Source organism: Entelurus aequoreus, linkage group LG16, assembly GCF_033978785.1.
Source record: "Entelurus aequoreus isolate RoL-2023_Sb linkage group LG16, RoL_Eaeq_v1.1, whole genome shotgun sequence".
In the NCBI taxonomy this organism is placed as follows: Eukaryota; Metazoa; Chordata; class Actinopteri; order Syngnathiformes; family Syngnathidae; genus Entelurus; species Entelurus aequoreus.
The window spans coordinates 48481946-48505929 of NC_084746.1; the positions used below are offsets into that span (position 1 = coordinate 48481946).

Genomic DNA, 23984 nt, shown 5'->3' on the forward strand with positions numbered 1-23984 from the left:
CGCCTTGAGCCGTGCCTGTGGCCAGGAAGTCGTTAGTTGGTTGCCGTCAAACAAAACATCCAGCGGCCATTTGGAACGCTGGAAGATACATTTGAATACTGGATGTCAGAGAAGATGCCGTGCTCTCTTGGTTGCTTTGTTGGGTCTGCTCCTCACTCTGGCCAACGCAGAGGCCACCACAGTGTACAAACCCCGTTTCCATATGAGTTGGGAAATTGTGTTAGATGTAAATACAAACGGAATACAATGATTTGCAAATCCTTTTCAGCCCATATTCAATTGAATGCACTACAAAAACAACATATTTGATGTTCAAACTCATAACCTTTATTTTTTTTTTGCAAATAATAATTAACTTAGAATTTCATGGCTGCAACACGTGCCAAAGTAGTTGGGAAAGGGCATGTTCACCACTGTGTTACATGGCCTTTCCTTTTAACAACACTCAGTAAACGTTTGGGAACTGAGGAGACACATTTTTGAAGCTTCTCAGGTGGAATTCTTTCGAAATTCTTGCTTGATGTACAGCTTAAGTTGTTCAACAGTCCGGGGGTCTCCCTTGTGCTATTTTAGGCTTCATAATGCGCCACACATTTTCAATGGGAGACAGGTCTGGACTACAGGCAGGCCAGTCTAGTACCCGCACTCTTTTACTATGAAGCCACGTTGATGTAACACGTGGCTTGGCATTGTCTTGCTGAAATAAGCAGGGGCGTCCATGGTAACGTTGCTTGGATGGCAACATATGTTGCTCCAAAACCTGTATGTACCTTTCAGCATTAATGGTGCCTTCACAGATGTGTAAGTTACCCATGTCTTGGGCACTAATACACCCCCATACCATCACACATGCTGGCTTTTACACTTTGCACCTATAACAATCCGGATGGTTCTTTTCCTCTTTGGTCCGGAGGACACGACGTCCACAGTTTCCAAAAACAATTTGAAATGTGGACTCCTCAGACCACAGAACACTTTTCCACTTTGTATCAGTCCATCTTAGATGAGCTCAGGCCCAGCGAAGCCAACGGCGTTTCTGGGTGTTGTTGATAAACGGTTTTCGCCTTGCATAGGAGAGTTTTAACTTGCACTTACAGATGTAGCGACCAACTGTAGTTACTGACAGTGGGTTTCTGAAGTGTTCCTGAGCCCATGTGGTGATATCCTTTACACACTGATGTTGCTTGTTGATGCAGTACAGCCTGAGGGATGGAAGGTCACGGGCTTAGCTGCTTACCTGCAGTGATTTCTCCAGATTCTCTGAACCCTTTGATGATATTACGGAGCGTAGATGGTGAAATCCCTAAATTCCTTGCAATAGCTGCTTGAGAAAGGTTTTTCTTAAACTGTTCAACAATTTGCTCACGCATTTGTTGACAAAGTGGTGACCCTCGCCCCATCCTTGTTTGTGAATGACTGAGCATTTCATGGAATCTACTTTTATACCCAATCATGGCACCCACCTGTTCCCAATTTGCCTGTTCACCTGTGGGATGTTCCAAATAAGTGTTTGATGAGCATTCCTCAACTTTATCAGTATTTATTGCCACCTTTCCCAACTTCTTTGTCACGTGTTGCTGGCATGAAATTCTAAAGTTAATGATTATTTGCACAAAAAAAAAATGTTTATCAGTTTGAACATCAAATATGTTGTCTTTGTAGCATATTCAACTGAATATGTGTTGAAAAGGATTTGCAAATCATTATATTCCGTTTATATTTACATCTAACACAATTTCCCAACTCATATGGAAACGGGGTTTGTAAATGTTTCTTTTACTTTTTATTCATAGCTGTATGTAGAAGTGGCTGGTTGCATCAGCTCTAATCTTTTAATGTCTTTAAATGTCCTTTGTGTTCGTTGATGTTTCCCTCTTACACACATGTAAGAGGGATGTGTGCTATGGCTATGAGTTTTTTTCCCCGTTGGCCTCAGTCTGGATGCCCTCTCCAGGGGTTTAGGCTTAGACCAAATTTTTTACCGGTTTCTCACCTTTTTTAAAGGCCTACTGAAATTATTTTTTTTTATTTAAACGGGAATAGCAGATCCATTCTATGTGTCATACTTGATCATTTCGCGATATTGCCATATTTTTGCTGAAAGGATTTAGTAGAGAAAATCGACGATAAAGTTCGCAACTTTTGCTCGCTGATAAAAAAAAAGCCTTGCCTGTACCGGAAGTAGCGTGACGTCACAGGAGCTAGTATTCCTCACAATTCCCCATTGTTTACAATGGAGCGAGAGAGATTCGGACCGAGAAAGTGACGATTACCCCATTAATTTGAGCGAGGATGAAAGATTCGTAGATGAGGAACGTTACAGTGAAGGACTTGAGAGGCAGTGATGGACGTATCTTTTTTCGCTCTGACCGTAACTTCGGTACAAGCTGACTCATTGGATTCCACACTCTCTCCTTTTTCTATTGTAGATCACAGATTTGTATTTTAAACCACCTCGGATACTATATCCTCTTGAAAATGAGAGTTGAGAACGCGAAATGGACATTCAGTGCCTTTTATCTCCACGACAATACATCGGCGAAATGCTTTAGCTACGAGCTAACGTGATAGCATCGTGCTTTAACTGCATATAGAAACAAAAAAAATAAACCCCTGACTGGAAGGATAGATAGAAAATCAACAATACTATTAAACCGTGGACATGTAAATACACGGTTAATGCTTTCCAGGCTGGCGAAGGTTAACAATGCTGTGCTAACGACGCCATTGAAGCTAACTTAGCAACCGGACCGCACAGAGCTATGCTAAAAACATTAGCTCTCCACCTACGCCAGCCAGCCCTCATCTGCTCATCAACACCCGTGCTCACCTGCGTTCCAGCGATCGGCAGAAGGACGAAGGACTTCACCCGATGCGTTTGGCGGCCCGGAGACGTAGGAAGTTAAGGTGAGGTCGGCGGCTAGCGCGGCTAGCGCAGCTAGCGCAGCTAGCGCTCCAACAAAGTCCTCCTGGTTGTGTTGCTGTAGTCCGCTGCTAATACACCGATCCCACCTACAACTGTCTTCTTTGCAGCCTTCATTGTTCATTAAACAAATTGCAAAAGATGTCCAGAATACTGTGGAATTATGAAATGAAAACAGAGCTTTTTGTATAGGATTCTACGGGGTACCATAACTTCCGTTAATCTGACTTCGTCACGCGCATACGTCATCATACCGCGACGTTTCAGCCGGATATTTCCCGGGAAATTTTAATTGTCACTTTATAAGTTAACCCGGCCGTATTGGCATGTGTTGCAATGTTGAGATTTCATCATTGATATATAAACTATCAGACTGCGTGGTCGGTAGTAGTGGCTTTCAGTCGGCCTTTAAGGGGCGCCGGAAGTTGGCAGACCCGTCAGCGATCCTGTTCTGTCTCCCTGTAATGTTTGTCTGATCTTGAATGGGATTATACTGAACATTTTAATTTCCCCTCAGGGATTAATAAAATATTTCTGATTCGTGGCACAGTGCAACAAAGCAAAAAAAAAAAAAAAAGGGCGCTAAAGAGGCGCTAATGAGAAACAATGGTGGCCAGGTGTGACCCACAGACCTTCGACACAGTTGGTGGAGAAGAAGCAGATGTTGCGCGTCTCCAAGGGATTGTCGTGCGTGAACTCTGGAGAGCGAGTCTGAGGCTCCGACTCGCCGGTCAGAGACGAGTTGTCCACCTTTGGAAGGACACGCAAAGAGAGACATGTTAGGTCGCAACTCTTTTTTTTTTTTCTTCTCACTTTTAATTTTCAATGCAACACATCTGTTGTGTGTTCGTCTTATTGGTTGAAATACTAAACTGCATGATGATTTATAACGGTTATTGTTTTTCACCAATAACAATACATTTTATTTACAAGCTTCTTTCTATACACCTATACATAAAGAAGGTCATCAAATATTTTGTGATAAAACGAATACAAACCAATCTAAAAAAAATGAATGCAAAAAATAGGTTCAGTATATTAAGGGCTTGATCTACTAAAATTTGTGTGTGCTAGTGTTGTCCCGATACCAATATTTTAGTACCGCTACCAAAATTATTTTGATACTTTTCTGTACTTTTCTAAATAAAGGGGACCACAAAAAGTTGCATTATTGGCTTTATTTGAACAAAAAATCTTAGGGTACATTAAACATATGTTTCGTATTGCAAGTTTGTCCTCAAATAAAATAGTGAACATACAAGACAACTTGTCTTTTAGTAGTAAGTAAACAAACAAAGGCTCCTAATTTAGCTGCTGACATGCAGTAACATATTGTGTCATTTACCATTCTATTATTTTGTCAACATTATTAAGGACAAGTGGTAGAAAATGAATTATTAATCTACTTGTTCATTTACTGTTAATATCTGCTTACTTTCTCTTTTAACATGTTCTATCTACACTTCTGTTAAAATATCGATGTAATCATAGTAGTATTGACTAGATACTCTCCTGTACTTGGTATCATTACAGTGGATGTCAGGTGTAGATCCACCAATGGCCGGTACTTTTCAGAGGCGGTATAGTACCAAATATGATTCATTAGTATAACGGTACTATACTAATACCGGTATACCGTACAACCCTAGTGTGTACTAAAAGATGTGCAAACTTGAGAGTAAATGCAAAACTACTCTACTAAGCTCCTGCACAGAGAAATGTGACTCTTAAATGAGCAAAATAGCTCATGCAATTTAGCGTGTTTGTCTTAATGCCTGGTTCACACCAACGGCGCTTGCCGCGCTTTAAAGCGGCGAGCAAAGCGCCGTCATTTCTGTAAATTTTTCCACGAATATCCCGATCTCCGAAGTAATGTTATGCTTTGATACACTCTGATACGCTCGGATACGAATTAATTGCAGCTTTGTTACTGTTCCTCACGATTTGATGCCGCTTTGATCCCGCTTTGATACGCTTTGATACGCTTTAAAATCACGCTTTGACACGTTTTATTACGCTTTATTGAACGTTATTACGCTTTGATGCGATCCTGACGCTTGAAATCAGGCTCTGACACGATTATCAAGCTCTGTTGTGCATTGTTACAACAAAAATGAGAAAAAAATGTGAAAAACTCAGTATACTAAGTTTTCCCCACATTTTTTTAGATTTATCTTTTTATTTGATTTCAATCAATCAATCAATCAATCAATGTTTATTTATATAGCCTTAAATCACAAGTGTCTCAAAGGGCTGATTTCTCTTTTTGTTTTATTATACACAGGATAAAACACAATGTAATAAAAAAAGAGAAATATGATAAACAAGTAAGTAAAAAAAATGTGAAAAACTCAGTATACTGTTTTCCACACATTTTTTATATTCATTTATTTTTTTTCAATTTCTCTTTTTTTTCCGTTATATTATGTTTTATATCTTCATTTCTTTTATTTCTTTGTCATCTTAATAAATATATATCTTTCATTTCTCATGCTAGTTGACAATAATAAAAGGCATTTCTTTTATTTTTTATATTCATTTGTTTTTTTCAATTTCTCTTTTTTTCCCGTTATATTATGTTTTATATCTTCATTTCTTTTATTTCTATGTCATCTTAATAAATATCTATCTTTCATTTCTTATGCTAGTTGACAATAATAAAAGGCATTTCTTTTATTTTATATATTCATTTATTTTTTCAATTTCTCTTTTTTTTCGTTATATTATGTTTTATATCTTCATTTCTTTTATTTCTTTGTCATCTTAATAAATATCTATCTTTCATTTCTTATGCTAGTTGACAATAATAAAAGGCATTTCTTTTAAACGTAACATATTCTCTTTATTATTAACATTTTCATACAGAAAAATGATAGACAGTAATGTCAAACTGCAACATCAAACAGCAGAAGTACAGAAGCAATGATCATCGTATAAAAAAGGCAATGATGCAAAAGAGAATGGATTTGTAATCCTGTGTTGGTTTTACATAAAGTTTCAATGTCACTAGTCAATATCACAGTCACTTCCTATTGCGCTTTGAACCAAGATCTGTTAAGCTTTCCTACGCTTTGAGTCAAGCTTTGCTGAGCTTTGCTGAGCTTTGTCACGCATGCCGCTTTGCATGCCGCTTTAAAGCGCCGTCAAAGCGCCGTTGGTGTGAACCTAGCATAATGCTGTCAGGACTTGGCCCTTGGGGTTTGTTTTTCCAGAATGCAACGGAAAGTTGGCTCGGGCAAGACGTGAATGTGAGTACATTATTTATTTTACACTAACAAAGGAACAAAAAGCGTGCTCAAGGCGGAAGTACAAACTTGACTAATGAAACAAATACTTGCACGTGGGCAAAAAAACTAAGGACATGAACAAAAGTCGCTAACTGTGGCATGAAAAGAAAAAAACGTACTTTTGACAAGCATCAACTGTGATAGCCTGGGTAACAGGAGTAATCATGGCATGAAGTGCGCAGAGGTAAACAGAGTGAATGTCGCCAGGCCGACCAACAGAAAAAGACAGGCTTAAATAACAGTGACATGATTGGTGACAGGTGTGTGAGTCCAAACGTGGAACAGGTGAAACTTATGGGTAACCATGGAAACAAAACAAGGGAGTGAACAACCAGGAACTAAAAAAGTGTCCAAAAAAACAAACAGCACATGGCCAAACAAAAACATGATCAACACAGGCACGACAAATGCAATGTGTTTAATCTTGCGTTCGCTGTTTTTGCGTCGTTATTACAGAGCATTGATATGTATTATTGTGTGAATGCTCCAAAACATTCACACATACAGTATGGTTTTCTTCACCAAAATTCATCTATTTATTCTTATTATTCAACTTATTATTACTAGAGATGTCCGATAATATCGGTCTGCCGATATTATCGGCCGATAAATGCGTTAAAATGTAATATCGGAAATTATCGGTATCGGGTTTTTTTTTTATCAGTATCGTTTTTTTTTTGTTTTTTTTTATTAAATCCACATAAAAAACACAAGATACACTTACAATTAGTGCACCAACCCAAAAAACCTCCCTCCCCCATTCACACTCATTCACACAAAAGGGTTGTTTCTTTCTGTTATTAATATTATGGTTCCTACATTATATATCAATATATATCAATACAGTCTGCAAGGGATACAGTCCGTAAGCACACATGATTGTGCGTGCTGCTGGTCCACTAATAGTACTAACCTTTAACAGTTAATTTGACAAATTTTCATTAATTACTAGTTTCTATGTAACTGTTTTTATATTGTTTTACTTTCTTTTTTATTCAAGAAAATATTTTTAATTTATTTATCTTATTTTATTTGATTCATTTTAAAAAAAATACCTTATCTTCACCATACCTGGTTGTCCAAATTAGGCATAATAATGTGTTAATTCCACGACTGTATATATCGGTTGATATCGGTATCGGTTGATATCGGTATCGGTTGATATCGGTATCGGTAATTAAAGAGTTGGACAATATCGGCATATCGGATATCGGCAAAAAGCAATTATCGGACATCCCTAATTATTATTATTCTTCTCCAGATTTTGGCGCGCTCTATACCTTCCACATTTTTCATCCGATTCAAACCGTTCCAACTTCAAACCGTTCAGCCTATTTGGCAATCGTGGGCTTTCTCTTGGCAAATTCCCCAAAATTCCCAGATTTCCCAGAATTCCAGGTTTTTCCGGGACATTTTTGCCATTCAAAATGAAATTTCAAACTTCCACCGTTGCCACATTTTTCAACCGATTCAAACCATTCCCCCTTCAAAACATTCCACCATCCTGGAAATTCTAAATACATTTTTTCAAGTTCCAAAAAATTCCAGGATTTTCCAGAATTCCTGCTTTTTCAAAGCCCTATCTCCACCCTTTTTTCTGGCGACTAGTCCTTCCACATTTTCCAATGCATTTCAACCGTTCCACCGTGAAAACATTCCTCTTAATCAGGACAAAAAAAACAAAAATGTATTTTTAACTGGAAAAATTCCCGGTTTTCCCGAAATTCCAGGAATTCCGTAATACCATTTCTCTATTCAACATGTTACTACTTCAACATTTCTCGACCGATTTGAAAAATTCCGACACAACAAAAATGTCAACTCATTCAGTTGTTTTTTTTACCATTTTCAAAAATATTCCCACATTTCCCGAAATTCCCAAATTTTGGGGGAATTCCCATTAAAATCTTTGAAAACTCCCACAATTTTCATCTGATTCAAACAGTTCCAACTTCAAAATATTCAGCCTATTTGGCAGTCGCGGGCTTTCTCTTGGCAAATTCCCCCAAATTCCCAGATTTCCCAGAATTCCAGGTTTTTCCGGGACATTTTTGCCATTCAAAATGAAATTTCAAACTTCCACCGTTGCCACATTTTTCAACCGATTCAAACCATTCCCCCTTCAAAACATTCCACCATCCTGGAAATTCTAAATACATTTTTTCAAGTTCCAAAAAATTCCAGGATTTTCCAGAATTCCTGCTTTTTCAAAGCCCTATCTCCACCCTTTTTTCTGGCGACGAGTCCTTCCACATTTTCCAACGCATTTCAACCGTTCCACCGTCAAAACATTCCTCTTAATCAGGACAAAAAAAACAAAAATGTATTTTTAACTGGAAAAATTCCCGGTTTTCCCGAAATTCCAGGAATTCCGTAATACCATTTTTCTATTCAACATGTTACTACTTCAACATTTCTCGACCGATTTGAAAAATTCCAACACAACAAAAATTTCAACTCATTCAGTATTTTTTTACCATTTTCAAAAATATTCCCACATTTCCCGAAATTCCCAAATTTTGGGGAAATTCCCATTAAAATCTTTGAAACCTCCCACATTTTTCATCTGATTCAAACAGTTCCAACTTCAAAATATTCAGCCTATTTGGCAATCGCGGGCTTTCTCTTGGCAAATTCCCCAAAATTCCCAGATTTCCCAGAATTCCAGTTTTTCCGGGACATTTTTGCCATTCAAAATGAAATTTCAAACTTCCACCGTTGCCACATTTTTCAACCGATTCAAACCATTCCCCCTTCAAAACATTCCGCCATCCTGGAAATTCTAAATACATTTTTTCAAGTTCCAAAAAATTCCAGGATTTTCCAGAATTCCTGCTTTTTCAAAGCCCTATCTCCACCCTTTTTTTCTGGCGACGAGTCCTTCCACATTTTCCAATGCATTTCAACCGTTCCACCGTCAAAACATTCCTCTTAATCAGGACAAAAAAAACAAAAATGTATTTTCAACTGAAAAAATTCCCGGTTTTCCCGAAATTCCAGGAATTCCGTAATACCATTTCTCTATTCAACATGTTATTACTTCAACATTTCTCGACCGATTAGAAAAATTCCAACACAACAAAAATTTCAACTCATTCAGTTTTTTTTTACCATTTTCAAAAATATTCCCACATTTGCCGAAATTCCCAAATTTTGGGGAAATTCCCATTAAAATCTTTGAAAACTCCCACATTTTTCATCTGATTCAAACAGTTCCAACTTCAAAATATTCAGCCTATTTGGCAATCGCAGGCTTTCTCTTGGCAAATTCCCCAAAATTCCCAGATTTCCCAGAATTCCAGGTTTTTCCGGGACATTTTTGCCATTCAAAATAAAATTTCAAACTTCCACCGTTGCCACATTTTTCAACCGATTCAAACCATTCCCCCTTCAAAACATTCCACCATCCTGAAAATTCTAAATACATTTTTTCAAGTTCCAAAAAATTCCAGGATTTTCCAGAATTCCTGCTTTTTCAAAGCCCTATCTCCACCCTTTTTTCTGGCGACTAGTCCTTCCACATTTTCCAACGCATTTCAACCGTTCCACCGTCAAAACATTCCTCTTAATCAGGACAAAAAAAACAAAAATGTATTTTTAACTGGAAAAATTCCCGGTTTTCCCGAAATTCCAGGAATTCCGTAATACCATTTCTCTATTCAACATGTTACTACTTCAACATTTCTCGACCGATTTGAAAAATTCCAACACAACAAAAATTTCAACTTTTTACCATTTTCAAAAATATTCCCACATTTCCCAAAATTCCCAAATTTTGGGGAAATTCACATTAAAATCTTTGAAAACTCCCACATTTTTCATCTGATTCAAACAGTTCCAACTTCAAAATATTCAGCCTGTTTGGAAATTGTGTGCTCTCTACTTCAACAATTCGAAATAAAAGATTTCAGTTTAACTTCAGCATTGGAGCATTCACACGCAATTCCTTCAGGAATTGCCTCATCTAGTTATTATTATTATTATGATTATTATTATTATTATTAGAGATGTCCGATAATGGCTTTTTTGCCGATATCCGATATTCCGATATTGTCCAACTCTTAATTACCGATTCCGATATTGTAGCGTCCCGGAAGAGTTAGTGCTGCAAGTGGTTCTGGGCATTTGTTCTGTTGTGTTTATGTTGTGTTACGGTGCGGATGTTCTCCCGAAATGTGTTTGTTATTCTTGTTTGGTGTGGGTTCACAGTGTGGCGCATATTTGTAACAGTGTTAAAGTTGTTTATACGGCTACCCTCAGTGTGACCTGTATGGCTGTTGACCAAGAATGCATTGCATTCGCTTGTGTGTGTGAAAAGCCGTAGATATTATGTGACTGGGCCGGCACGCAAAGGCAGTGCCTTTAAGGTTTATTGGCGCTCTGTACTTCTCCCTACGTCCGTGTACACAGCGGCGTTTTAAAAAGTCATAAATTTAACTTTTTGAAACCGATACAGATAATTTCCGATATTACATTTTAAAGCATTTATCGGCCAATAATATCAGTAGCCCGATATTATCGGACATTCCTAATTATTATTATTATGGCATATAAAGGGATAGAGAAAATTAAAAAAAAAGGTGCAGCAACTAATAAGCGGAGGAGGTGACAATAAATCTATCCTGCTGAGAATTAAAATTCAACTTTGTAAATTAAAAAACAGGATTTAATTTAGTGAGTGCTCTTTGTGAAGGTCAGAAGGAGCTTTCAATGTTTTTGTTCCTTTCCAATATTTTGTAATGACAGCCAGCACATTAGGTGTGGCGCAGAAGAAAAAGTGAAAGGATGAAGAATGTCTCCCAAACTGACGAGAAGATCAACTTTTTGGAGGAGTTCTTCCTCACCTTACATCCGCTGGAGGTGATGATTCTCAGGTCGGCGGGGACGCGGTCTCCACCTTTGATCTCCACCAGGTCTCCCTGCACCACCAGCTCGGCGTCAATCTGCATCTTCTCCCCCTCGCGGATGACCATGGCTTGCTGGGGAAGGAAGAGAGGATAAAGTGCAGGCCGAAGAACCGGGAAAAAGGAAGAGAAGAAAAAGGTCCTCACTTGAGGTACCATCTTCTTGAAGGAGTCCATGATGCGAGAGCTCTTGGCCTCTTGGAAGTAGGAGAAACATCCGGTGATGATGACCACGGCGGCCAGGACCACGCCCAGATAGAGCTGCACACAGAGTTGAGTTGAGTTTGAGTTTATTTGGAACATGCAAGCATACAACATGATACATCACAATTTCCAGTTTCTCTTTTCAACATGTTCGAAAAGGAGTAGGAAGAAGCAGAGCCTATTTAATCCTACCCCTTTTCCTTTACATAACAGTTGCTAAAACTTTTGTTCACTTCCTGTTCTGAATTTATCCACAATATACTCCATAAGTAATCACAATAATGTTTCTATACTTGACTTAGGTGATCTATATATACAACTGATGAATATGTTTTTGCTTTTTTCCTGACATATTTCAATGGTTATACATTCTAAGATATTATCTAGAGCAGGGGTCACCAACCTTTTTGAAAGCAAGAGCTACTTCTTGGGTACTGATTAACGCGAAGGGCTACCAGTTTGATACACACTTCAATAAATTGCCAGAAATAGCCAATTTGCTCAATTTACCATTTAACTCTATGTTATTATTAATAATTAATGATATTTACACTTAATTGAACGGTTTAAAAGAGGAGAAAACACGAAACAAATGACAATTAAATTTTGAAACATAGTTTATCTTCAATTTCGACTCTTTAAAATTCAAAATTCTACCGAAAAAAAGAAGAGAAAAACTAGCTAATTCGAATCTTTTTGAAAAAAAATTAAAAAATAATTTATGGAACATCATTAGTAATTTTTCCTGATTAAGATTAATTTTAGAATTTTGATGACATGTTTTAAATAGGTTTAAATCCAATCTACACTTTGTTAGAATATATAACAAATTGGACCAAGCTATATTTCTAAAAAAGACAAATCATTATATCTTATAGATTTTCCAGAACAAAATTTTTAAAAGTAATTCAAAAGACTTTGAAATAAGATTTAAATTTGATTCTACAGATTTTCTAGATTTGCAAGATTTTTTTTTTGTTTAATTTGAATCATAATAAGTTTGAAAAAATATTTCACAAATATTCTTCGTCGAAAAAACAGAAGCTAAAATGAAGAATTAAATTAAAATGTATTTATTGTTCTTTACAATAAAAAAAATAAAAAAATTACTTGAACATTGATTTAAATTGTCAGGAAAGAAGAGGAAGGAATTTAAAAGGTAAAAAGGTATATGTGTTTAAAAATCCTAAAATCATTTTTAAGGTTGTATTTTTTCTGTAAAATTGTCTTTCTGAAAGTTATAAGAAGCAAAGTAAAAACATTTATGAATTTATTTAAACAAGTGAAGACCAAGTCTTTAAAATACTTTCTTGGATTTTCAAATTCTATTTGAGTTTTGTCTCTCTTAGAATTAAAAATGTCGGGCAAAGCGAGACCAGCTTGCTAGTAAATAAATACAATTTAAAAAATAGAGGCAGCTCACTGGTAAGTGCTGCTTTTTGAGCTATTTTTAGAACAGGCCAGCGGGCTACTCATCTGGTCCTTACGGGCTACCTGGTGCCCGCGGGCACCACGTTGGTGACCCCTGATCTATAGCAAATGACATGTTTTTTACCACTTTGTAGTTCAGGTTCTTCATCACGTACACATCTACTCCTCCATTTTTGTTGGTTCTGTTGATGTAGTTTAGTTTATATCCTTCCAGATCAAAATCTATTCCTTTTTTTATCATCAATCCATCTTTCTGTGACCGCAATCACTTTGAAGGGTTTGTTGATGTGTTCCAAAAAGTTCTTAATATTGTTGTAGTTAGCATACAAGCTTCTGCTATTAAAATGAATAATTTGACAATTTGTTATCACATTTAATGTTGCTATTATATACAGAAAGTGGACATATTTTAGGTATCAAGTACAAATAAAACGTTTTGTTCAGATAGATTAGCATATATTGGCCTACTATAAAAGGTTTGCGTGTACTAAAACAGGTGCAAACTTGATAGCACACGTAGAGCTGATCCACTAAAACATGTGCACAGAAGATTGCGTCTCTTTAGTGAGCAGAATAAGGAGCGCAATCCATTTAGCGCTGGGGTGTCAAACTCATTTTAAGATGGGGGGCCACATGGAGAAAAATCTACTCCCAAGTGGGCCGGACTGGTAAAATCACGGCACGATAACTTAAAAATAGAGATGTCCGATAATATCGGCCGATAAATGCTTTAAAATGCAATATCGGAAATTATCGGTATCGGATTCAAAAAGTAAAATGAATGACTTTTTAAAACGCCGCTGTACGGAGCGGTACATATCCGGTAACACACGGGGCAATCATTCTCCCAAATTTCTCCCGATTTCCACCCGGTCTGCATTATTGGGGGCGTGCCTTAAAGGCACTGCCTTTAGCGTCCTCTACAACCTGTGTCGTCACATCCGCTTTTCCTCCATACAAACAGCGTGCCGGCACAGTCACATAATATAGGCGGACATTCTTGATCAACAGCCATACAAGTCACACTGAGGGTGGCCAAATAAACAACTTTAATACTGTTGAAAATATGCGCCACACTGTGAGCCCACACCAAACAAGAATGACAAACACATTTCGGGAGAACAACCGCACCGTAAGACCACATAAACACAACAGAACAAATCCCCAGAACCCCTTGCAGCACTAACTCTTCCGGGACGCTACAATATACACCACCAAACCCCGCTCCCCACAACACGGAGGTGCAGTACATGGTCAAGTGTTTCCGTGGTATAGTACACGCACAAATTTGAATAAGACGGTCTGCACTACTTTTCAATTGTACACGCCGTTTTAGTAGATCACATGCATTAGTACACGCTATTTAATATTTTGCACGTGCGGTTTAGCGCGTGGTATTTGGATCTTAATAGATCAGGGGCCGTACTTATCAAGCGTCTTAGAATTACTAAGAAGTCTGCTAAGAGTTGACTTAAGAGTAAATAAATTCTTCGCTGAAAGCTGCACTTAAAAGTTAGTTATCAAGCGTCTTACTCCACTTTCAGCGAAGTGTAGGACTGAATCTTAAGTGTCACACTCAGAGCTGAATTACGACATTACTATGTGCCGTAAACGGAATTTTAGGTGACGTAATTTCTGTGTCCATAGAAATGACCAATCACGGAAGGGAATCCCTTGTCTAAGAATAAAGAAATATCTTGGAAATATTTAAGTGGACAATGGGAGTGTATATTTTGACAATAAACTACAAAATAATACAAAACAAACTAGTCCCTGCCGGCACTCACGCTACCGCTCCCTCTCTTCTCTCGCCCACACACTCACTGACGTCACTCACCTCACGGCCACACACATACGCTACTGTCATAACATTTTCTTTCCAATTCATTAATTAGGCAACTAATTTGAAACTGGTGTGGGTGGCTCTATATATACTAGCCCACTGCAGACACATGCAGAAATCAACAAGGAATCGAAAAGTATTAAATCTGTGACAAAAATAATATCCGCTCTGTCTAAACGATACCGTTTGATCAGCTGCTCGTCATCAAAAAAACAACAACATTGTTCCGTTCCCTGAACGTTCGCGCACGTCTCTCTCGCCTCAGTGCCATCCCCTGCTGGCAACTCCTAACCACTTAAGACACCTCTGAAGGTCTCTTAAATATCGTGGAGAGTAGGAGTGATTCTTAGACTTAAGAACGTTGATAAAAAGCTTTTATTCTTAAGTTTGAGAGTAGGACTAAATTTCGCAAATTCTCAGGACTTAAGTGTAAAATGGCACTCTAAGAAGCTTGATAAGTACGGCCCCAGGACCACAATGTACAATATTTGCTTGGCTAAAAGAAGTTTGGACACCATCTTTTTTCCTTTGACGGTGTATGTAATCACGCTGTCTGTCTTATTAGCGCTGACAAGAGGCGTCGTGTGAAGTCCCGTTAGCGCGTCTTTTCATCTCCCAAAGCGAGCGTGTGCATTATGCATGCCGAGGGAGCTGCAGGCCCCTGAATGTGGAGATGCAATCGCGAGGGGAGATTAAAGTTATCGCTGGTGTGCATGTGTGCGTCCATCCGGCGCGCCAGACGCTTCCATTATGCAACAGAAGCCTTTAAATGCTGAATAATGGCGGCGTAATGACTGGCGGCCGCAAAGTGGAGTTTATAGGCGGCTGCCCGGCTCTGGTTGGCTGGGAGTGTTGAACGCAGCAAATGCAGCAAAGTAACCCATGACTCTTGGCTGGACGTCTTCTTGGCTTAGGACTACACTGCAAAAGACACCCTTTATCACGTAAAAGTGACTTTTTAATTATGTTCTTTTTTTTTTTTATGTTCTAACCCAGGGGTATCAAACGTACGGAAGGAACCAACAGGTTTTATCCGGCCCGGGGGATGAGTTTGCTAAGTATAAAAATGAGCCGAAATTGTTAAATGAAAAAAACGCTGTTCTAAATGTGTCCACTAGATGTCACAATAGCAATTCTTTGCATCTTTGTAGATGCAAAGATGCTACATATGTAAAAAAAACAAATAAAAAATTAAAGCTGCAAGCAGCGTTGGACGGGTCCGCATTTTGGCAGGTGCTAGTCCTAGATGTCCTAATACTTTTGTCCAGTGGTAGTCCCGAGTGAGACCTACGTAGAGGTTTTTGTTTCGTGTCTCTACGATATTCGTACTGGGAGTTAGAGGAAGTTGTGTAGTGTACCTACCTTCTCTGCGTTCTGTGCTCACGCTGGTGCTTTCTGTTTTTAAGCAGCACTCTTAAAACAACAGCAGCGGAGCAACTTTAGTGCCGCGGGTCTTTGAAGGCTCGTAAAATCTCAACGGTAGCACGAATCAAAACTCTTTCGTCAACTTTTAATCAGAAGGGTTCAATCTCTCTCCTGTAGCAGTTTGAAGCCGAAACGACAAACGCGCTCGGAGGAGATGACGTTTGATGTTTGGTGACCGGTTGTAACAAAAAATGTTGTTTTGAAGGAGGGATAGCAAACTTCCTGTTGATTTTTGCTGAAGGATGTCAATCTATGAAATGTAGGTCTAGGCGAGACTCTTCTCTGTTTTTTTCAAAAATTATGTAGAGCACAATTTTGAGTTTTGAGGTTCGTTTTTTTTTTAGATCGCAATTTCCACCAGTACCGACGTGTGTGAGAATTTTGGTGAGTTTTGAAGTATTTTAAGGGGGTCAAATTAGAGGTCAAAGACGTAAAAAGCAGTGTTTTTAGTACATTTTTGTCTAAAATGGGAAATTGCCAACTTCCTGTTGGTTTTTGCCCGAGGATGTGTCATTATGAGTTGTAGGTCTAAGTGAGACCTACATACAGGTTTTTGTTTCATGTCTCTACGACCTTCCTAGTGGGAGTTACAGGCAGTTTTATTTTTTTCCCTAGGGGGCGCTAGAGCGCAATTTTGATTTTTGGGGTTTAGTTTTTTGACTAAGTTGTTTTGGCCCACTTTTTGTATGTGTGTAAAAAAATTTGGTGAGTTTTGAAGCATGTTAAGGGGGGCAAAGTAGTGTGCAAAGCTGCGGAAAAATAATAACAATAATAATAAAACCTTACAAATTCAATAGGTTCCTTTGTACCCTGTATAAAGGACTCCCTGTGGTCGGAGAAAGTAAAATAAAGAAGGAGGAGTACAATCTTTCGCCAGAGCGTGGGTGACACTGAAAGAGGTTACAGGCCGACACGTTTCTCTTTAATTGAGTCTAAATTGAATTCTGTCTCTGTTTGATTCTTTGCTTCTTGTCTTGTTTAATAGATGTCATCAGTGTTTGAACCTGACAGTACGTATGTGTACTTTTGACTACCGTATTTCCTTGAATTGGCGCCGGGAATATGGTATTCGCATGCCTCGAATTACAGCCGGGTCAAACTCGTTTTGCAAAATAATTAGCGCATGCTTGGCACTTCCGCCGCGTCAAATATGAGTCATTAAATGACTCCCGCCTCCTGGTGGTAGAGGGCGCTAGTGATCCTTCTTGCGACTGCTGGTACTGCAGAAGAGTGCTGCAGAAGAAGACAACCGGCAGCAAGAGTGCGCAGCCATTGTTTGCTTGGACTTTTAACAAGGAGGATTACATATCTGAAATAAAACAGTTTTCTAAACTGGACTTTCAATCGAAGCAGGAGGTAATACTTAAAAGGAAGATCTCCATCGAGACAGAGAGACTTTTTAAACTGAAGAAAGATAAGGAAGACTTCTATATCGATGCTTTTTTTCAAAAGGAGCTGGCATGGACTCATTTATACCTAAAGGTAAGACATTAATAACGTCTTTTTTTTAATTAAATGTGCTTTTCATGATAAGGTAAGCGCCGGAGTGAGAAGAGGTTTTAAAATAATTAGCGCATGCTTGGCCATCCCGCAGGCTTCTGGTAAGCGCCGGAGTGACAGGAGGTTTTAAATTAATTAGCGCCCCTGCGGCTCTTCAAGGAAATACGGTAAGCAGATTTGGTCACATTTTCAGTAGAGCCATAATAAATTCATAAAAGAACCAAACTTCATGAATGTTTTTTGTGACCAACAAGTATGTGCTCCAATCACTCTATCAAACAAAAATAAGAGTTGTAGAAATGATTGGAAACTCAAGACAGTCATGACATTATGTTCTTTACAAGTGTATGTACACTTTTGACCACGACTGTATGTACTCACACTTTTTAATAGGGTTTTATGCTGCCAATAGCATTAAAGCTACAGACACACAAAAAGGTGTGTTCCCAGTCTGGCTTGTTAAAAGCACCTTTAAACGGTCTAAATTCCAGCATCCAACACTTGCACTTATCTAGTCTATCACCTTCTCATGGGACTTTGAAGTTAACCTTGTCTTGGTTCGAGCAAGTGTGCCTGATAATGTGCAGCATGGGCATGACTGTGCATGATTGTGGTTTTCCCTCACGTTGTCATTGGGCGGCTCGTCCTCGGTGGCCACCTGGATGCTGAAGGCCAGGAAGCAGAGGATGGCGCCGGTCCACAGCAGCATGGAGAATCCGCCAAACAGCTGGCGGCAGAACTTGACCCACTCGGGCGTGGTGGGGGGAGGCGTCAACGCGTTGGGTCCGTCCCGGGCCAGAACCTCTGCGGCTTTGGCGTTGGTGAGGCCCTGGAGGAGAGAAGCGAGACCGGGTCCATTTTCACCTGAGCTTAGAAAGCACTTTACGACTATTCCTGCCCGGCCTGTTTAACAGCCCGACTGTCATAAACTGGCGAGGCTTCCCGTCTGCGCCGTAAAACTGCTGCATGTAACTTTATTGAACATTTTGTACGCATTTTATGCACAATATAATCAGCTGGAAAATGTAAATGTGCCTTTGTCAGTGTGTGTGTGTGTGTGTGTGTGTGTGTGTGTGTGTGTGTGTGCGTGTCATGCTCTGATTTGCAGACAATCCCCGTGAGGACTGATCAACTGTTTCCGCTTTAAAATTGTCAGCAGAAAAATGGAGTCCGTGTACCTGTGTAGGGTTCAGTCCATAACGCTTCCCAAGATCATCCACGGATATTTTGTGGTCATCCTGAAGAGACAAAAAAAGCTTCATAAGTTTCATGAGTTTTCCAGGTTTGACAAATGAATAATCAATAACCTACAACATGTTTATGGATGACCCAAAAACACTACCGTACATACATACATGTATGTGCATGTATACATTATATCTACAGTATATGCATATGTATATGCATTTTTGTATATAAAAACATATATATACATATATGTACATTATATACATTTATGTAAATAAAACATATTTATACATATATGTATATACATATAAATAAAAACACATATATGTATATACATATAAATAAAAACACATATATACACATATATACATAAATATACATATATACATATACAGTATATACAAATACATATATACACAGACATATATATATATATATACATATATATACACTTAAACATATATATACATATATGCACATAGACATGTATATACATATATACACATAAACATACACATATACATGGATATATATATATTCACATTATATCTATATATATAATATATATAAATATATATTTATATTATTTATTGTATACACATACATATGTATATACATTTATATATAAAAACACATATATATCTATACATATATGTATATACATTTATATATATATATATATATATATATATATATATATATATATATATATATATATATATATATATATATATACATATATGTATACACATATAAATATAAACACACATATATATGTATACATAAATACATATATACATACATATATATATATATATATACATATGTACACGTATATACATATACACACAGACATATATACTAGGGATGTCCGATAATGGCTTTTTGCCGATATCCGATATTCCGATATTGTCCAACTCTTTAATTACCGATACCAATATCAACCGATATATGCAGTCGTGGAATTAACACATTATTATGCCTAATTTGGACAACCATGTATGGTGAAGATAAGGTACTTTTTAAAAATAATAATAAAATAAGATAACTAAATTAAAAACATTTTCTTGAATAAAAAATAAAGTAAAACAATATAAAAACAGTTACATAGAAACTAGTAATTAATGAAAATGAGTAAAATTAACTGTTAAAGGTTAGTACTATTAGTGGACCAGCAGCACGCACAATCATGTGTGCTTACGGACTGTATCCCTTGCAGACTGTATTGATATATAATGTAGGAACCAGAATATTGATAACAGAAAGAAATGGGGGGAGGGAGGTTTTTTGGGTTGGTGCACTAATTGTAAGTGTATCTTGTGTTTTTTATGTTGATTTAATAAAAAATAAAAAAATAAAAAAATAAAATAAAAACGATACAGATAATAAAAAAAACGATACCAATAATTTCCGATATTACATTTTAACGCATTTATCGGCCGATAATATCGGCAGGCCGATATTATCGGACATCCCTAATATATACACGTATATACATATACACAAAGACATATATATACACATATATAAACATACATATATACACACATATACATATATACACATATATAAACATACATATATACACACATATACATACATACATATATAAATATACAGTATATAAACATATATATGTATATATACACATATATATATATATCCACACACATATGTATATATAAATAGAGATACACATATAAATAAATTTACATAGATATACACTCATATATATATATATACATATAAATAGACATGTATACTTACATAAACATACATGTATACACACATTTTCACATGTGTATATTCACACACATATGTATACATACATATATACACACATACATATATATATTCATATATACACATATATACATATATATCTTATACAATCAAGCAAAATACAACATAAATGCAACAAACACTGCGAAATATGAACAAAATAAGTAAAAAAAAAAAATTATTACATCCTCCTTTGGCAGCTTAGTCACAGATGACCATGCTAATTTACGCTCTTGTGTCAGACACTTATTTCGATTTGATGTTTAATTTTTTTTTAAATTTATTTTTAATTTATTTTTAATTTATTTTTAATTTTTTAATGGTACTTTAATTATTATTAATAGTAATAGTTTTTAATAGTATATATATATACACACATACATATATATATTCATATATACACATATATACATATATATCTTATACAATCAAGCAAAATACAACATAAATGCAACAAACACTGCGAAATATGAACAAAATAAGTTAAAAAAAAATAATTATTACAATCTTGTATAGTATCACTTTTCTGCAGAAGTTTGTTGTAAAAATCTGCTTCCGCCTTCTGTCCCTGGCACCCACTAGGGATGTGCGTATCGATCCTGTGGTATCGATATATCGATACTCACACGCTATTCATTTGGCATCACTTTTCTGAAAAAAGTATCGATATAAACCAAAAAAACGGCGTGTGGGGGGTGTGAGCATCACTTTCAGATGTTTTTCAGAATTACAGCCGGGTCAAACTCGTTTCGCAAAATAATTAGCGCATGCTTGGCACTTCCGCCGGGTCAAACATGAGTCATTAAATGACTCCCGCCTCCTGGTGGTAGAGGGCGCTAGTGATCCTTCTTGCGACTGCTGGTACTGCAGAAGACCAGTGCTGCAGAAGAAGACAACAGCAGCAAGAGTGCACAGCCATTGTTTTTACCATGGAGGATTACATATCTAAAATAAAAGTTTTCTAAACTGGACTTTCAATCGAAGCAGGAGGTAATACTTAAAAGGAAGATCTCCATCGAGACAGAGAGACTTTTAAAACTGAAGGAAGACTTCTATATCGATGCTTTTCTTCAAAAGGAGCTGGCATGGACTCATTTATACCTAAAGGTAAGACCATAATAACGTTTTTTTTAATTAAATGTGCTTTTCATGATAATGTAAGCGCCGGAGTGAGAAGAGGTTTTAAAATAATTACCGCATGCATGGCAATCTCGCCTGCTTTTGGTAAATGCAGGAGTGAGAAGAGGTTTTAAATTAATTAGCGCCCCTGCGGCTATTCAAGGAAATACGGTAACATTGTTTTGAATAAATGTTTTTTTAAGCTTTCTACCAATACTTTTTTTTTGAGAAATAACAAAAGTGAAAATGCGTATATTTTTGTTTATATTTAATTTATTTTTCATATTTATGTTATTTATTTTAATTTTACTTTCATTATATATTGACCATAATGAATGTGGTATAAATGGTCTGTATTTGTCTTGTGATTTGTCTTAAATAACAACAATAGTAATAATATTTTTGACCGACAAAAATTGGCAATAAGAAATTAATGGTATCGGTATCGATGAAAATGCAAGAAAAAGTATCGGTATCGTATCGAATCCTAAAAGTGTGGTATCGCCCATCCCTAGCACCCATGTTAAAGGCTGGCTGCTCTCGAAACAAACCCCGCCCACTCTGGTTTGTGCCTCGTCTGCCTGTAGCTGCTACGACGTAGATTACCGTAATTTACCCGTTTTTCACTAAAAAAGTGCAGATTCCAACCATTGGAATAATTTTTATAGTTCAAGATTTAACGTTTTTTTGAAAATGGCAAAGCATATCATATCGGCGGCTACAGTTTTGATGTTAAAAGGTTAAAAAAAATTATAATTTTGAAAATCTCGGCGGGACCATATTTTGCCCAGGTCTGATATAAGAGCTGACTGATTAAACATCTCCACACATCGCACAAAAGTAAATAAAACTTACTACATTGTAGGGTTGTACGGTACACCAGTATTAGTATAGTACCGCGATACTAATTAATCATTTTCGGTACTATACCGCCTCTGAAAAGTACCGGTCCGGTACTTCTAGATCACTAATCCTCGCCTCCATAGCCACAAATAAAGTAAGTTTCTTAAAATCTAACGATAAAGGTGAAGTTATAACACTGAAACGCCCTCAGGAAGAGGTGCTTTGAGACATAGCTAGCTAGCTAGCGGCTAACGTCCATCCACAGTCGGCAGTGTGTTAGCTACTTCTAAATCACTAATCCTGGTCTCCATGGCGACAAATAAAGTACGTTTCTTACAAGTATCATCACTGCAGGACGAGGAATAGCTAAACATGCTTCACTACACACCATAGCTCACCGGCGTCACAATGTAAACAAACGCCATTGGTGGATCCACACCTAACATCCACTGTAATGTTACCAAGTAAATGAGCGTATCTCATCGATACTACTATGATTACGTCGATATTTTTTGGCATCACAACATCTTCTTTCGGGTTTTTTTAATGTATATTATGTTTATAAACTCAGGAAATATGTCCCTGGACACATGAGGACTTTGAATATGACCAATGTATGATCCTGTAACTTCTTGGTATCGGATTGATACCTACATTTGTGGTATCATCCAAAACTAATGTAAAGCATCAAACAACAGAAGAATACGTGATTATTACATTTTAACAGAAGTGTAGATAGAACATGTTAAAAGAGAAAGTAAGCAGATATTAACAGTAAATTAACAAGTAGATTAATAATTCATTTTCTACCACTTGTCCTTAATAATTTTGACAAAATAATAGAATGTAAAATGACAATATGTTACTGCCAGTGTTGGGACTAACGTGTTACAAAGTAACGCATTACTGTAACACTGTTATTTTTCGGCGGTAACTCGTAGTCTAACGCGTTATTTTTTAGATTCAGCAACTCAGTTACCGTTACTACATGATGCGTTACTGCGTTATTTTACGTTATTTTTTATGTAGTATCGGCTAGAAACTGAGAAGATCTGAGAGTGTTTTATTGGAGAGCTGCAGTGTCGTCCTTCTGAATCTTCCTGTGTCATAGGGGGGAGAAGAGGCGCGTTGTGTGTGTGTGTGGAGGTAGGGGGGGGGGGGGGGGGGGGCGTGTCTGTGTTTCTTAACATGGAGATATTCTCACTACTTTTCTTTTGTCGAGCACAAAGAAAATAACATTTTAGTTAAATGTAAGTTGTGTCTTGTATCAAAGATCCCATCTACTGCCCAAAACAGCGATTCAAATCTGCTGAAACAGCTACAAAAGCAACTTGCTTCGACGAAGCTAGTAAAGAGAGACACACTTCACCTCCACCTAAGCAAAAGCGGCTGGATTTTAACGGAGGGACTGCTAGCCAGGACAACATTGATAGAGCCATTGCAGCGTATGTGCTAGAAGACATGCAGGCTATTTCTACAGTGGAGTCACCCGCTTTCAGGCAGCTAAATAGCATGATACCGGCGTCAAACGGCAA

General features: G+C 37.3%; 1 protein-coding gene across 1 annotated transcript in view; it reads right to left on the reverse strand.

Annotated features, from left to right (window-relative positions):
• atp1a2a (ATPase Na+/K+ transporting subunit alpha 2a) overlaps positions 1 to 23984 on the reverse strand; it is a 180544-nt gene that overhangs the window by 136212 nt on the left and 20348 nt on the right. The window contains exons 3-8 of the mRNA XM_062023159.1: positions 18696 to 18755; positions 18143 to 18346; positions 11262 to 11375; positions 11055 to 11189; positions 3556 to 3673; positions 1 to 15 (exon numbers count right to left, since the gene is read on the reverse strand). The exon at positions 1 to 15 is cut by the window's left edge and continues 254 nt beyond it. Coding sequence (XP_061879143.1) covers positions 1 to 15; positions 3556 to 3673; positions 11055 to 11189; positions 11262 to 11375; positions 18143 to 18346; positions 18696 to 18755 — 646 coding nt within the window. The remainder of the gene's footprint in view (positions 16 to 3555; positions 3674 to 11054; positions 11190 to 11261; positions 11376 to 18142; positions 18347 to 18695; positions 18756 to 23984) is intronic.